At 42.1% G+C, this 16,643-nt stretch overlaps 1 protein-coding gene across 4 annotated transcripts in view; it reads right to left on the bottom strand.

Moving 5' to 3' along the window:
• Window positions 1-16,643, bottom strand: part of pard3ba (par-3 family cell polarity regulator beta a) — a 164,840-nt gene that overhangs the window by 36,257 nt on the left and 111,940 nt on the right. For 3 of the 4 annotated variants that reach the window (XM_075477934.1, XM_075477938.1, XM_075477937.1), the window contains exons 20-22: window positions 14,459-14,569; window positions 13,877-14,167; window positions 2,835-2,946 (exon numbers count right to left, since the gene is read on the bottom strand). In XM_075477934.1, the coding sequence (XP_075334049.1) occupies window positions 2,835-2,946; window positions 13,877-14,167; window positions 14,459-14,569 (514 nt within the window). The remainder of the gene's footprint in view (window positions 1-2,834; window positions 2,947-13,876; window positions 14,168-14,458; window positions 14,570-16,643) is intronic. The other variant, XM_075477936.1, reaches the window with a different exon arrangement.

The following is a 16,643-nucleotide window of genomic DNA, read 5'->3' as shown; positions in this document are numbered from 1 at the left end:
GATTTTAATCAGCATGTAATTAGAATCGACTCGTTTCACCCAGTTAAATAACATCTCATTTCATCTACACCATTATAACTCACTCTGCTCGAGACGATGCAAATAAATATCTGTGCTTTCTACTCCTTCGCTTTTCGAAATAGGCTTTTTACTTAAATCCCAATGTATTTGAAGGCATTTATTGATAAGTGCAAAATAGAGAAACACACATAGACCTACAAATATTATTTAATAATTGTTATTATACAATAACTAATTAAACTGAAGATAAATTGGACTAAACCTGACTTATGTTTCAGATATTACAAGAAGAGGACCATAAAGATCTTCTGGAAAACTCAGTTTAGACGGATGTCACCACCATATATTTTAGCTGGACAAAAATGCACAAACGTTTACTCAAAATGAAGATTAAAAGAACCGACATTCAGGTAAATGCCAACAATAAGCTACTGGTTGCATATAAGAAACAGTTTGGATTACAATCTCGACCCATGTTGGTTTGATTTGATAGATTTTGACACTGTTCTCAAGTTCTCAAAATCGGGCATAAATCTTTAAAAAAGTCCCAAAGAACCACTGCAGTCATATGCTGAACTGAAATAATATCAGTCACTGCGACAACACCATGGCGTCTCATTTTAAAAGTTCTTTCCAAGTCATCATATAGTTCAAAGAAGTCAATGAACAGAAACTTCTCATGTGCTTCTGAGGCTTAATTGGCCATCAAGACAATACAGAGAGCCTATCATTAGCATATAGAGAAAATAGACGGAGAGCGGGACAGAAAGATTGGCATAATTACAAGGGTGACCTATCCACAGACAGAGAACATGGTGGAGGGGTCAAATTAGAGACAGATAGACAGAAAGAGACAGAGAGAGCGAGGTAAGAGGAAGAAAATGAGGACGGCACATGAAGTCATTTCTGAGGGAAAAGTCAGTGACGCACACACCCACTTCACTGTGGTTCACCACACACACACACCCTCACACAAATCTCCACCTCCACATTATGCAGACAGATGGCCACGAGAAGAATAAACAGAGACATGAATAGATACTGTAGTCACAGACTTTTATTCCTTCCTTGTTTATGTTAGTGCTAACCATACCTTCTATCTCAGGAGAGCATATGTAGACACACACTCAGCTTCTCTTTCAAGCACACAGAAACCACTCAGAGGCAGAATGGTGCTCCTGGCCTCGCGTGGAGAGCTTGGAAAACCTTTTTAACTATTCAAGGTTACGGATACAGTTGAGCATAAAAGCGCAGCGCGGCACTATGGAGGTGGCGGCGGAGGTGACAGCTAAAAGGCTGATCAAACAAGGCCGATGTGAGAGCCTCGCTCAAGTGGTCTGCATTTCCTCTCATACCACACACAGAAAGAAAATAGGAAAATGTGGAGTAATATCCCGGTGAATCAAAAGGTGTGGGCACCAATAACTCCACTCTAACAGCAGCTGAAGAACAGCCCTCAGTGTAGGCACTGTAGCACTCCGTTCCATCTCATTATAGATCAGATTAGACCTAAATGTAAGATTTCTGTGAATTGATATATGATATAACCACAAAGGTGGAGATGAAAGCTAAAGAAATGAACATTGCATTACAATCTTTTCTCCTTTTATGCACCTAATATAATTTTACTCTTTCAGTGTTTCCGTTCACACAGTGAACACATGTGTGTGATTGTGGGTGGGGTGTTTCATTATCGGGCTCTCCAGGAGAGGAACCCGCTGCTGGTTTGTACTGTAGAGACGGCCGTCTTTTTTAAACTGGAAAATAAAAATCAGATCAGAGGCTGCGCCGCGTACCTGCTGCGCTGTAATTGTATCAGAGTTTCGGGTACCGGCTGAGTTGTGGCCAACTGAAAAAGGAACACGGGTTTATGTAACAAAGCGCTGCGGGCCTGAAAGGCAGCAAGTGTTCCGTGTGCCGGCGAGTGCCTAATGAAGACTGATTCACATGGCTTCATTGCTCAATAAACACAAACTGCAATAAGTGAGGAGGTGAGCACAGCAGGAGGCAGGTTGTGTCAACTGATTATATATCGGCAACGTTGTCAGTAAATCCATCCCATATTTCCCAGATGCCGCTGCATCTCTCTTTGCTCAGGTGTATTGCATAATGAAAAATAAATCTAACGCCATTACAAATCACTGTGGGTAGATGCAGAGACTTTGCTTTGGATCAAAGCGTGATTTTCTGCATGTTTGGGCTCGCTATGAAAAATATCCCCGTTCTAAAATGGCTGATAAATGGCTATTGATTTCCAGGCTGAGTATGCTGAGTTTGCGAGTGTACAGAGGTAAATGAAATGATTCCTCAGGCTGGATCAATACAAGTTCAGCGACATTTAGCTGTGCAGCTTGGTTAAGAGAGCCATCGACTGCAGTCTGGGGTTTCAGGGCCACTGTTGCTCTTGCCAAAACAAGAAAGACCAGAAAGGGGGGATGATGTAGCGGTAAACGTGAGACGAATGGAGAAATAAAAAGGCCGCAAGAAGGGAAAGAAAGTTGTGGCGTAGAACTAAAAGAATAGGTGTTTGGAAAGGTCCATACGGTCTGGTAGATCTCTCCATAAACGTAAATGAGGAGCAAACCTCAAAATGTTAACAAGGAAGCAGAAAATAGGCTGAGAAAAGCACAAGGGGAAAAGTCTGGTCTCACAGGAACACCCGAGTGCTCTGGAAACAAGAGCATCAGTTGAACATTTTAATTTGGTTTCAAATGAAGGCTCTGCCGGAGAACATTTGACTGCTTTTGTTTTTCCAAATGAGCGCTCACTGGCTGCCCTCTCTAGTCTACAAGCCCACAGGCAATAAACCTTACCCGGCTTGGGTCGTACTCCAGGGCTCTGCGTCTTGCGGCGTCCAGCTCATCATAACTCGGAGCAGCACGGGCCGGCGGGTATTCCCTGCGAAGTCCCTGGAGCCTCTGATCACTGCAGAGAGACACAGCAGGTGGTTGAAATAATAAAGTTAATGGCATTTGGCAAAAATTTAGGCAAGACACAAAATGAACGGCATTAATGTCAGTTCTGTGGCTGTGGAGATGTTCACCACAGTCACAGAATTAAGAGGTAAAGCAATTAGAAAGGCTCAAGATGCATCATGATTTATCAAATCCAGCGGTATTCTTTGGCTTCACAATGACAACCCTTGACAGCAGGGTAAGACTCAAAAGCAGACAGATAATATCCACAAAGAAGCGCCTCTCAGAAGACATCATTGTGTGAACAGAACTTTCCAGCTAACAGAGAAAACAAAGGTGGAAAAAAACTGAAACTGGAACAGCAGAAAACATTTGATGGATGAGCCTTCAAACTGAAAATTTACACCGACCAATGGACTGTTATCTTTTACTGAATTACAGACAGACAGTTAGATCAACATGTCAACACCAAAATGCTGGAGCTGAACTGGACTTTTTTGAGACCAAGGCGTGAAAATGAAGAATACGCCAGCATAAAAGGGAAAAACGTGCCGGTGAAGAGATAAGAACAGGACAGAATGGGGACAAAATTTAAAGAGAAACATCATCATGCTCACTGGACCCTAATACCAGATAAACTACACACACCTCAGAGTACACAGCTGGGCACACATAAACAAGGGTGCGGATACACACACACACACACACACACACACACACACACACACACACACACACACACACACACACACACACACAGACCCACCAAAGCAAAAGACAAACATTGTGCGCCTGAGTGAGCACAATCCCCAAAGATGTGCGACCAAAGTATGACATAGTGCTGTCTTTTATCTGTGTTTACTGGCTGCTGTTGAAACGGGTATCTAATATTGATAGCGATATGACGTTCGTCTGCTATTTCGCCCCCTCGGGAGATACACACCGCATAGAAATATTCAAACTAAGGAGGAAAAAAGAAAATGGGATACATGGACAAAAAACACACCGTCCATGCTCCCTCTGCATCTGTAGAACACTCATTACACCTTCAGACCAGGATGGCCATTATTCTCCATAAACAGCCTCACAGCCTCTGTGACGCATGCCTTGTACCTCACGCGCTAACAATCTGACCTGCAGGCAGCTATTGACCGAACCCCAGTGAAAAAGGGGAGAGCAGATAGAGAGGTTCATTAGTGCAGTACACAGCCTACATGTTTAAGTCTCTCCTGTGATCCCTTCTTTAATCAGAAGACCTTTCTGTGTGTGTGTGTGTGTGTGTGTGTGTGTGACTTCAATCTCAGGGCTACATGATAGAGGGCATTCCTGTGTGCGTACTGTACAATCAATCCTTGTAACTTTGCTATGTGGGACACACTGTGACAATGTGTTTTATGACACCCCCAATTTAATGCAGCCCGTCTTCTATTCATCTCATTGGGGACAGACGGCTGAGTCACTCAAACTTCTGTGCCAGTTTGCCAAGTGTTCTGCGCAACACAGCACAAACGTCTGTGCGTGCACCCCTCGCTTCAGAGTACCAGTTGGCACAAAACTTAATCCCGATTTTTCAGCCATGTGGGAACAACTTTCCAAAAGTTTCTGTGTTGCAGTGAAATGCCAGCAGAGATGCTTTTGTTTTACAAAGATTGATATCTGTGGTGGCAGTAGGCGGAATATTGTTCTAATTGTTGCTTCCTGAGACTGGTTTAATGGCTGGTGTCAACACACAGCTAATCAATAGTAATCCCTGTTACCTCCTCCAGTGCTGCATTCTGCTAACAACCACGCTGTAAGAAGGTTCCCATTTAATCTTTTGTATTATTTATTAATCGACTTACTTCTTCCTGTTTTTTTTATTACTCATTCTTACCCCCCACCCACTCACACAAATAGTCAGACACATCCTTTGAGAACAGATGCAAACTTTTTTTCCCCCTTTTCTAACGACACAACCTCTTCTAGCGATCCCATTAGCCAATCCCCGGGCTCGTAATTAGGCCTGCCATTTTGATTGAGCGTGCGTGTCGCTCTCCAAATGAAACAACACCGTAATTATCTCATTATGCCCCGGCCTCCATCACTGACAATGCCAAATATTATCATATTAACGGCTGAAGACGGAGGCTGATTCTAGATAAAACATTAGTGGGGGGCGGAATGAGGTGGGCTTGAGGTTTGTAAAGTAGCATTTTGACGGGTTGAAAATCCAGCAGGCTGCTTTCCAAACACTGACAGAGGGATAAATGAGTGTGTGTGAATGTGGGCGTCCTATGTGTGTTAAAGTAGAGGCAGGTAGGCTACCCTGTTGTCATCAGCTGCTAATAAATGCTGCTGTCTGCCAGCCCGAGGCCAGATGTGTAAACAAAACTGTTGTACGCTTTAGTGATCTACAACAATTTTAATTGACTCGTGTGATTCGAGACAGTTAATGACAAGAGAACTGAGTTTGAGCTGCAGGTGTCAGCTGAAAAACAGGGCTGCCAGATCTGTTATATAAAAAGAAATCAATTATAATTTAGTTGTAAAAGATAAAGAAATCTCTCAAAATAAAAGAATGTATGAGGGAACAGCACTCCATAATCATCCTCTTCACAAAAACATTTCACTTTTAGTGCTTGACAAGAAAATACGATTGACTACATCAAAGCAATTTATCCTTTTAGTGATATTTTGCTACATTAACTCAACCACATAATTTGACATCACTTAAGTATCAAATAATTTTCATCAAATATCTTATTTCATCCATATTTCACAATGCCTCAATGTGCGGTTGATCTAAGAGTGTGTTGAGAGATGTTCGGGAGATGGAGATGGAAGGTGGAGAGGGAGATGATGAGACAGAAGAGCAAGAAAAGAAAAGGGAACAGAAGACAGAATGGGAGCAAAAGCAACGTAAAGAGCAAGATGGAAACTTGGACAGGAGTAAAAGACAGAACAGGGGAGCTGGAATGAGAACAAAACTGCTGCTTATATGAAAGTGAGGCAGAGAAAATGTGTGAGAACAAACAACTATCCTGCAGTGTCAGCCAGTGTGAGGGCAGACTAATTAGGAAGTGTGCACTGCCGCCGGCTGGTTTGGTGACTTGTTCTTGCTGTGGCCGGCTGATTATAGCAGAACACACTGGGGGAGAAGCTCAGGCTGACATTCGTCTTTGCTTGTATGATGGAAGTAAGTACACATCAAAAAGCTCGGTCAGTGTTTAGTTTCCTGGTGCAATATTGGGAATTGACTCAGAGAGAAAATCAGTGAAGCACCAAAGTGAGAGTGACAGGGAAATGGGGATTTTATTGATGACTTCCAATCCTGACTGCTACGAGTTCATTTTGAATCACACTGAAACCTGTTGTTTTTGAAAGGATAAAGGTAATTGCTTTCTTAGAGGTCTACCTTAAACTCATAATGCAAAGTGAATGTGGTATTTTCATAAAGGGGTTTTGTAAGAAATTTAAGGACTCAAAACATTAAAAATAATGTTCATAAGTGAAGCAGCAGATGCCGTAGTAATGCGACAATGTAAAGTTTGGATATGATAACTCAAAATTTTGTTTTCTTGAATAATTGAGTAAGATAGAAGATGAGCAGATATCGATAGGCAGCGGGTGAGCCTGAATTAATAGAATCCTTGGACAACAAGCAACACTTTGCAGCCCTTTTTCTAGGTTTACATGAAGCTTGTGACATAGTGAATCCTACAATGTTAAACGTTATTTAGACCTATTCGTGTAGGACTGTCTAAGGGCTCAATGCTGGGACCACTGACATTCATCAGTGGTCCCAGCACTTATGAAACATATATTCATTATACACTCACAGGCCACTTTATTAGGTACACCTGCATAGGCGGCAGGTGAGCCCGACATTTGGCAAGGCACCGAAATTTTTTTTTGTTTGTTTTTTTTAAACCAAAAATGGTGTAAAAATGAGTTATTTAGCATAATAATTAGCAAAATTCCCAGCATAACTTTTGGGAAGGCACAGCCTACCCTAGCCTTCATTACCCGCCGCCCATGCAGATATCCAAAGTGCATGAAGTTAAAGATGACACTTCAACACCATCTTTAATGGATTTCAGAAACAAATCCTGCATAATGATAAAGTTAAATCAGAACTTTTTTATAGTTATATTTGGACAAAAATGGGAGTACAATTCCATGAAAAGAACATCTATCCAACTGTTAAGCACGGTGGTGGACTGGCCATGGTTTGGGCCCGTTTTTTAACCAACAAGACAAATATCACTGCACTGTCAGAGGGAATCATGACTCTATTTACCATCAGTAAATTTAGGAAGCAAACGTCTCACCATCTACAAAGAGCCGAAGGATGGAAAGAGGATGGAAAAAATAATGATCGAGATAATGAGATACATCCCATAGATGCCCCATACTAAACATCTGTGTATAGGGCTCAAGAGATCGGTGCAACAGGAATCCCTCCAAAATATGACTGAACTAGACACCTTTTGCAATAATGATGGGTGAATATCCCTCAAACATAAACTGGATGGCTTAGCTGTCAACAAATGATATTATCAAGCACTCACCATGAAGGGTGCTTAAAGCTTTACAATGGGACCCTTTCATTTGCTATTTTGTGTCATGTGGGTAGATGCATCATGTCATCTGTGTCATGTATCATCTTTAAATGAATCAACTAAATCAAGTTCATTCACCTTCGTCGAAGAGTGCCATAATGTTTTCAGGGCAGGTCAAGCTCCAAAAACATTAGGTCACTCTCAAACTCTCAGAATTTGTTGCTTTATGGATAAACTGATCGCAGCTCAGCCCATGTACATTTAATAGCTATCAATCCCTGCTTCTGACACATTACTTATCATGTATCTGTTTTCAGTTGTAGGACACTAGCCTTCAGTAAAATTCTGTTTCCTCTGTGTAACAGACAACAGACCAAATAAAGGCTGGAAGCTGCTTAAAAACAGAAAAACATTTGATTTGCTTTGACAGAGTGCCAATAAAAAGCACTTTAAAGGCACAAAAGACGAGCACAGCTTAATGTACAGTCTACATTAATGACGTGCCTCAAGCAGATGCTGTCTGACAGCTACATCCATGGCAGAAAACAAGATGTAACTCAAAAAGTTTCAGCATCTGTCGCAATAGGAATTCTCTTCACATTAAAGCATAAGTGATGCTCCTTTGTGCTGCTTCTGTCTACAGGGGAGCAAAATGTGTCTTATGAGTCGCACCAAAATGGAGAAAATCAGAGGGAAACAGAGTCCATTCAGTAGGTGTAAAATGACCGAACAAATCCAGATCAAATAGATTGTGCAGCATCCTCCTGGAAGAATTCAATAATTAGTCAAGCCTGTCTGGAGTGATTTAAGATTTCACTTTGCTGCAGTGTCAGATAAACTTAGACGCATGTAATCCTAATGGCATTACAGGAGCCATGGCAAAATTCCGACAACACCCTCACAGAAGTGTCATTTACTTGGCGTACAAGCTCACCTTTGTCTCCCTTTTTTTTAGTACAGTGCTGCATTTTACAACACACCTCTCACAAGTCTTCACATCTCTGCTCTTTGGCCTCTTATTTTCTCACTCCTCTTTCATCTCATCTCCCCGTTTCTTGCTCGAGCTACAAAGACTGCCTTCTGGCTAATAAAATTTGACAAGCATAGCTAACCTTTTTTCTCCACAGGTCAGCTTCTTGCATAGATCTAATCAAATGTGACGCTCATCACCGCACACACCTGCCATTGAAGGTCTAATGAAAATGTCCGACAGTAAATTAGGATGACAGTGCTGGAAGTCCACTGTCGAAGGCCTTGACGGCGAGGGAGGGAGGGAGGGAGGCTTGCATGTTTCAGTCGGCAAAACTATGCAAACACAGACAAACAACGCAGAGGCACACCTTCAAAAATATTTGGACAAAGACATACTGTACCAGCTTCAGTATTTCAAAAGCACACACGCCATCTCCCACATGTATAATGAGCACATTTCGTTACAGCATCATTAAAAATGTATAATGTAAGAGATAAAAGAAACAGACATGTCGTTCTCTTGGAAACAATAAAAATCTTGCATGCCACATCTATAAAGAGCTACTTTGTGGACCATAGAATAAAAATCAGGCCCGTTTGCACTTCAACTTATTGAATTACAGTACACACAAACAGAAGGATGTACACCTGTACTTTTTGTGCGATAGTTTAAAACTCACCAGACCACACACAGCATTGTTGCTAGGCTTCCTCATTGAAATATTTAATGTGGGTGGCACCTTGTGGGTCTATTTCTGACCACGCGTGTTTAACTGTCTGTCTGAGCCTCATGGTTAGCTCATGTGTTTTAACAGATGTACTCACTTTGTGAATGAGCGCCCCTGTGCAATATGCAGGTGGTAAAAGGTGAATTAAAAATAGAGTACATCAATGAGGTCACTCAGCCAGCTCGGGTATCTAATGCTCTACTAGGGTAGCTTTAAATAGCTTAATGTTATTGTTCTCATACCGTACAGTGTTGCAGTATTTTTCCTGCTCTTGGTCAGCTCGCCCAGCTAACAGGGGACAACACTGAGTACATATGGTATCCCTTGCTCCAAATCCCCCAAGAGCAATTGGCTTAACTCAGCTACTGGGAAAATCCTCCAATTCAACAGGAAATGTTGTAACCAGAGTCAGACACGGATCAAGGAGTCTTGCAGGAGTCGCTGTGTTACACTTTTTAAACTTTCACAGCAGAAACTTCCCCAAATTCAGTCAGGAGCAACTCCTTAACTGTAAGGCGAGTCCTTCCTTCCTTCCTTAGAACCGGACCAGAGTAAGGTTTAAGAAACTCCTGGACAAGTTGACATTTTTACCCCAGCCTAATTAAAACTGTAAATGACAATTCAGTTAAATAACCACTGAATGAGGCTGGTATTTGTGTATAAAAGTGTCTGCTTAATCAAAGTAATGTGATAAACACACACAGGGAAGTTGTGCGTTTCATCTTTGTGTCGCTGCAGCTTCACAATGATCATGCCTACTCTGAGGGGATACTATCTGCAGGGAAACTGTACTGCATGATGTCATGGCACAGTACATTTAATTGAAAGTAGTAATCGGTGCGATCTTAAGTGAACGTGTCGGCTTGGAAACCTGGCTTCACAAATACAGGTGGGTCCAGGGAGGCTCCCAGATGAGCCTCAGTTAGCACTCAGGTCTGTATCAGACTAACATAGTGTTTATGTAAAAATGTATGGCTAATTTCACACCAAAATCTTGGAATTTAGTAGCTCTATAATCACCTAAAACACAAACCATAACAGTCACTCCAGCTTGTCGATAACAACATTAGAGTTTTCTTACACAGCCCGACACAATCGGGATAACGATACAATACTGAAGAGAAGACAATGCAACAATAAATGATTGCATCTGATGATTAAACTGTTGGGTTCTAACAACACACACACACACACACATAAGGATATTTATTTTTTTATGGAATCGCAGCAAATGTAGCATTCAGCAGTTAACCTCAAGTAGAGATAACGAGGTGGCGTCTCATTAGACCACACCAGATGATGTTTTGGCATCTGACAGCAGACTAATTCCTCCCTTTGACCCTAGTCTTTCATCCAACTGCCCCAAAAGCCTCGCTTTAAGGGCCAGATGACCACTACTCCATGATCCCCAACAGAAAAGGGACATTTTGCTGCTGTAAAATTGAGGGGTTAGGGCCAAGTGGAGGAATCTGGAATGGGCCTCTGAGGTGTGAAATGACGCAGATCCCCTCTAGATGATCATATCTTGGTCGAGGTCCTTTTGTGAGCATGTTAGTTCATCATTTATCCTAATACATAAACAACTATGCTGTTTTACTCTTCTTCGGCCCTGTAATATTACCCTTGCTTGACATAATGGGAGGCGTCTGGAGGGGTTTGTCAGCTTTAAAAGCATGGTTACGAGTTCTCAGGTATAGCTGTGCATGCACAGGGTTCAGACTGAGGTTTGATTTCATGACAGTGCTGTTCTCCCTCATGACTGTAAGGAAAGCCAAAGAAAAAAAAAAAACAAACATCCAAATTCTCTAGTGATGCTTTAAATTTGGAATATTTTGTGCAAGTCACATAAAATCCCTGAAACTAAACAGAAAAACTGCCATACTGTCACGGGGCACACTAGATTTTTGTCAACCCGATCTTATAATTATCTCTTACATTGTAAAGCACTTAAAAACTCTGCATACAAATGGGTTGTACCTTTTTTGGCAACCACAATTTAGTTTAATTACCATGAACATGTGCAGTATGACTGTCCACTAATGACATTATTAGACATCTATGCATCTTTGCTCGTCTCTGGAGACACCCTTACATGCAGAGTTAACAAGCCTGCGAGGGCTTGTCATCCATCATGCCGATGTAGACGATCTTAAACACATTATGAGTAAAATAGGGCGGATAGAATGGACAGGTGAAACGCCATGAGTGCGAGAGATGCTGAAACAGAGACAAAGTGAGGGAGAAATGGGGGACAGGGAGAAAACAGGCTGGTAATGAAGTACCCACCACTAGTGGATGAGAGCTAAAGTGGTCTGTCAGGCTGTTAGACTGTGGCTAATTATCCCTCCTCCTCTTTGTCTGCATCCACTCCTCTGTCACTTCTCCTCTCTCGAATTTCCTTTGCCTTACATGTTTTTTTTTGTCTATATTTTGGCTTTGTCTCTTTCTTCTTTCTCTCCACTCTTCTCCTGCGTTCTCTTGTCTCTCTCTCCCGCCGTCTGTCGCTTCTCTCCATTCCCATCTGTCTCCTTTCCGTGCCCAACCTCTCTCAGTCTTTCTCTGAATCCTCTATTTCTGGATGAGATTGGGTGTCTGGGGCTTAGTGTTTGATTTGCAAGTCAATAGTAATTTCTGTCAGAGTTTAAGTTGAGCAAAGTTTTAATGTGGCCTGTATTATTTCACAAAGGAAGTGATAAATTTGCATTAGAATCCTCTCTAGATTTTCTAATTTTTTTTCCTCCCTCCAACACAAAAGCTGAGTTAAGGTTTCAAAAACTTCAGCAGTAATAATATATAATATGGCTGGGGAATGACAACACTGAGAAGCAGTAAATTTCAGCAAGCATGAAGCTTTTGTTGGACTTAAAAATGAAGCTTTTTTTTTCTAATTCAAATACATTTTATTACTAAACCACTTTAAACCACTCAAACCTCCATCATTCTTCTTTTGCACCGAGCTACGAGTCTATTCAAGTTGTGTTAAGGATTTCTTTTTGAAAGCTACATGTAAAAACTCAACTCTAACCAGCTTTTTGTAGGCAAATGTAATGTTTCGACTGGACAACACGGTTACCTGACCAGATTGTCCACAAACAAGAAAAATGATTCCTTTTCACTGTGAACAGCCAAAAAATGGGGTTGATTTAAAAGACATAAGGATGGCACATCTCTTTAAAATTTCATGCAAGATCACTTCAAAGAACTCGTTTCCTAAATGTATCACACTTGTTTAGATATTCATTTGCAAACTTTGGACGCTGATTTTCGCAGTGAGGATGAAGAGAAGGTTTTCCTCTGATGGCTTGTCCCTGAAGGTCTTTTGCAGTTAAACACGGGTTTTGATTTGGCTTTCTGGAAGTCCTTTAAACAATGCTCTTGTATGTTTTGTTTGTTTCCCAGACCACAACTCAAACTGCGCCGGTCCCGTTTCAGTGCAGCCTCATAATTACGTGGAAAAATGACGGCACAGCCACTTAAAAAGCTATGTCATCTTCTCACAGCTTCATCTTTGCCTTGTGGACGTAAATCATCTTAATTTTCAGAGTGTGCTGCAGCTGCTCAGATGAGCCTATGGCTGCTGTTGTTGGGATGAGTTTTTAGGAGTCAGAATATAGAAAAAGACAGACAAAGCAAGCTCATCAGGTGCCTTTAAAAAAAATCTTTACTCTAAATAAAAATGATATCATCATCTTATTTAAAATAAATAGTTTTTCAGAGATCAGCTCATGTAGTGCCCAAACCTTTGCATGTCACTGTAGACCATTCATCACATGGCATCCAGGAATCCCTACAATGGTCTGAAGGTCTTCCAGTCACATTAATTTAGTATTTGTATCCGTATCAAGAGGTGCCCACAGTGATTGCATGATTTAGTACCAAGCATGAACATTAAAGTTCCAGCTGGTGGTTGGGGGCTGCGGTGGCTTAAAATTCAAAGAACATTAAACTGAAGAGGGGGCTGAGTGGAGGCAACCTTGTGCTTTCAGAGATGTGCACTCCTGCACCTGTACCCTGTATGTATCTTTGTGTGTGAGTGTGTCAGCAGGGTGTGTGTGGGTGGGTCAGAGAATGAGACAGGGAGAAGGGGAGGGGGGTGTATTCTAGTTGCAGAGCGTGGTCTCAATGCACCGACTGAGCTCCTGAGTAAAAAAATTCAAAAAGAGGGAAAAACACACACTTTTGTCCACATTTTGTGCGTGGCACTAAAATAGCCCTAAACCTTTTCTGCATGTCACCATGCACTGATTCATGCCAACCAGTTCTTGCTCTGAATATTATGGAAAACTTTCATGACAACCCAGAAATGATTTTATTTTTAAGATTTGCATAAATCATGCATTCTATTACTGTGGATGTGTGTATGTGCATACGCAGTCCGAGTTTGTTACCACAATACGAGCGTGCCCTCATGTTTTATGCATCCTCCAGCTTGGCAGACCATAAATGTAGATATGTGGTAATACTTTCTCACTCATGCCAGTCATGCCACAGCAGGTGACCTTGTGTGTACGCTACACACACACACAACTGTTGTGCATCTACTAAGAATCACAGGTGCAAATGCTACACACCCATTAAAAAACACATATGTATGATAACACTTGTGAGCTCCGAAGCAACAGAGGACCAGCAGCTGGGTCCTTGTAATAAGAAAAACTTATAATCTTGCCCATCTGCCCACCCTGTTCCCCATTCTGACCTGTCTGCCTGCGTCTGGTGCTGGTTCTGCAACGTAGGCGCAGGTCTGTGCTTGTTAACTTTGGCGTAGAGCCCTTCGACCTCCTCAGAGGACACCCGAAGCTGGCTGGGCCCCCCGGTTGGCACTACCGGGGAGGGCGTGCGACTGACGAAGGACTGCGGTGAGGGTGGCTGGCGGAAATTGCTGATGCGGGCGTAGTTGGGATCGCTGTCGTCGTCTTCCACATCAGGAAGAGAGGCCAGGTCAGGGGTGGCGTGGCCAGAGCGCACCTCGGTGTAACGTGGCTCTCTGCTGTCGGAGAGAAGGGGAGGAGACAGTCACACATGTGGGCGGTGCAAATAGCACAGGCATTCCTACTAACAGTTGCTCTGAACATTCAAGTGAGGAGTTGTTTTGGAAAACCAGGTGGGTGTGTGTCGCTGCATCATGATGATTCACAACCTGTCAGGTAAGGTGTCAATCAGAGCGCTTCGCTGCTGTGAAAATGCTTTTCTACCATTCAGTGAATTTTCTGCCTCAGTCAGTGTTGCAAACTCCTCTGACACTTTAAACTGTGAAAAACCGACACAGACTCTCTCTTACCCGTCTCTGTTGTCAGGGATCCTGTCCAGCTCCTCCTCACTCAGGGCTTCCAGCTTGTTTTTGGACGATTTTGCTGCATCTTTGCTCTTGTCATCTTTCTTCTTACCAAACCTGGACGAGACACACAAATACAAACAAGAAAGTGAATTTCAAATGACCAAAATGATGAGCAAAGTGGTGTTTAGTTTTCTGAAACATCGCCGTGTCTTCCCAAGTATCTTCTTATACCTAATGTTTGTGTTTTGGGAAATGTTTTCTAAATGTGTTTTCTGGTCGTACATTTCTGAAATGTTTAAATAATTTCTGTTTTTAAGAGTCGCGCGTTCTGAAATGTCTTTTCGGAGCGGTTAGTATTTTTCCTTAAAAAGGGTGTGTTCTGTTGACATCATTAGTTCTTTCACTTTCCTTTGTTGTGTTTTGCATAACAGCAATGAACAAGCCAACAAAGCCCCCGTGTGAGCTTCTTTATGCAACTTCATGCTCATCCTTATGATCTCAAAGCCTCAGGCAGATAACAACACAATCTGCTCAAAGTACTTATATTTATAAAGGTCAGGTGCTTTAATGGAGACTTTTTTTTTAATGAAACAAACATCACACGGGCGACAGAACTTGCATGATTTGATGAAAGAGGCTCTCTAACTGGTACAACATACAAACAACACACATTCTCCACCTTGCATCAGCTTTCCAAATGTTGACAGACACATGCACACATCCCCACTGTGAGACAAACTCTTCCCAAGTATTGTGTGTTCATTAGCCCCTCTGCCTGGAAAAAGACTGCTTAATGATAGATACGGTTATAATGTCACAGCATGCACCGACAGTCCTCAGTACGAGTGTATGAGTGTGTGTGTGGGGGACATGAAAAAAGGGAACAGTTGTCTGACAGCATATGGAGCATGAATATTTGAACATTTTCTTCAGTGAAATAGCTGTTACACCACAGTGTGTTATGCTTTCCTGATCAATGTTACCATTACGACCGTCGTCATCATCATTATCGTTTGGAGCCGCTTATTCTCTCTTTTTGCAGTCGAAATATTCTCGTCACCTCTTCTCAAGTTCTAATGAAACTCTGCTTCACATTTTTAAGAAATTACGTGAGCCTTTGCTGCTGAAAATATCCCATTCTTCCATCCTTCCTTCACATCGCCTCCTCCGTCCCAGCTTCCAACCCACTTCTCTTTTCTTCTCGCCCTCTTCGTTCCTCGGAGCTCCTGCTGAGCCAATCTAATGTCTGTGTTTATCTCATTAACAGCGAGGCACTTCTCATTACTGCTACAGGCAGATACGTGGCTTGAATGGCAACCCGCTGGCCTGGACAAGTGGAAACCTGGACAGGGATGCCACATTGGCCTGGCACCATCCTGCAAACCAATTAGTGTTGTTTTTAACTCATCTACTTGCTCCATCTCTACCTGTGTGTGGCCATTGTTGCCAACGACAGGTCAGACGTGCCCATTGATTATGTTTTCCTGAAAAGAAGGCAAAGAGGGGTAGACAATCAAATTATCCTCTTTTGATTAAGCATTTAGGAGTCTTTTGAGCTCCAAGCAAGCATTTCTTTCTATGGGATGCAGTTATCATCCTTCAGGTCACCACACACCCCATCTGTATGATAGATTATATATATCAATACACCCACAAAAATCCGTTTCCTTCACCACTGGTGCGGAATCAGGATTTATCTCTGTCCTATTTTCCACCCGATTCATATATCATTCTTTCATTTAGTGAGAAAATCACTGCTTTTGTCAACCTTAAACATCTTGTCTACTTCCTCAGCCTCCCATAGAGCTCCCATTATGTTGTTAATGATAAATCAGCTCTCGCTGAAGGAAACTAGCAGAATTCTATGCTTAGTTATGGCAAAGTGTAAAGCTCACTAACAAATAAAGTCATATTTTGGGATCTGTGGGTCCTTTCATACTGCTGTTCATACTGCACTTAGATTCATCCTGCCTTCACAGGCATATATTAACTATCCGTCTAATGAAATGCTTTTGCAGACTTTAGTGTCCCTGCCGCAGAGCAGCGTGGAAATGCATAAAAATGTAGAAGCAAAGCACCCTGCAGGCAAATTAATAGGAAACTTTAAAGAAACGCCACTGACCTATACAACTATAAGCACTGAACTACTGCAGCAGCGACTTCAGCAACAAAGTATAGACATGCTGAA

Source organism: Odontesthes bonariensis, chromosome 11, assembly GCF_027942865.1.
Source record: "Odontesthes bonariensis isolate fOdoBon6 chromosome 11, fOdoBon6.hap1, whole genome shotgun sequence".
NCBI lineage: Eukaryota > Metazoa > Chordata > Actinopteri > Atheriniformes > Atherinopsidae > Odontesthes > Odontesthes bonariensis.
Note: the sequence above shows the minus strand (reverse complement) of the source record. Positions and strands in the feature narration are given on the sequence as shown.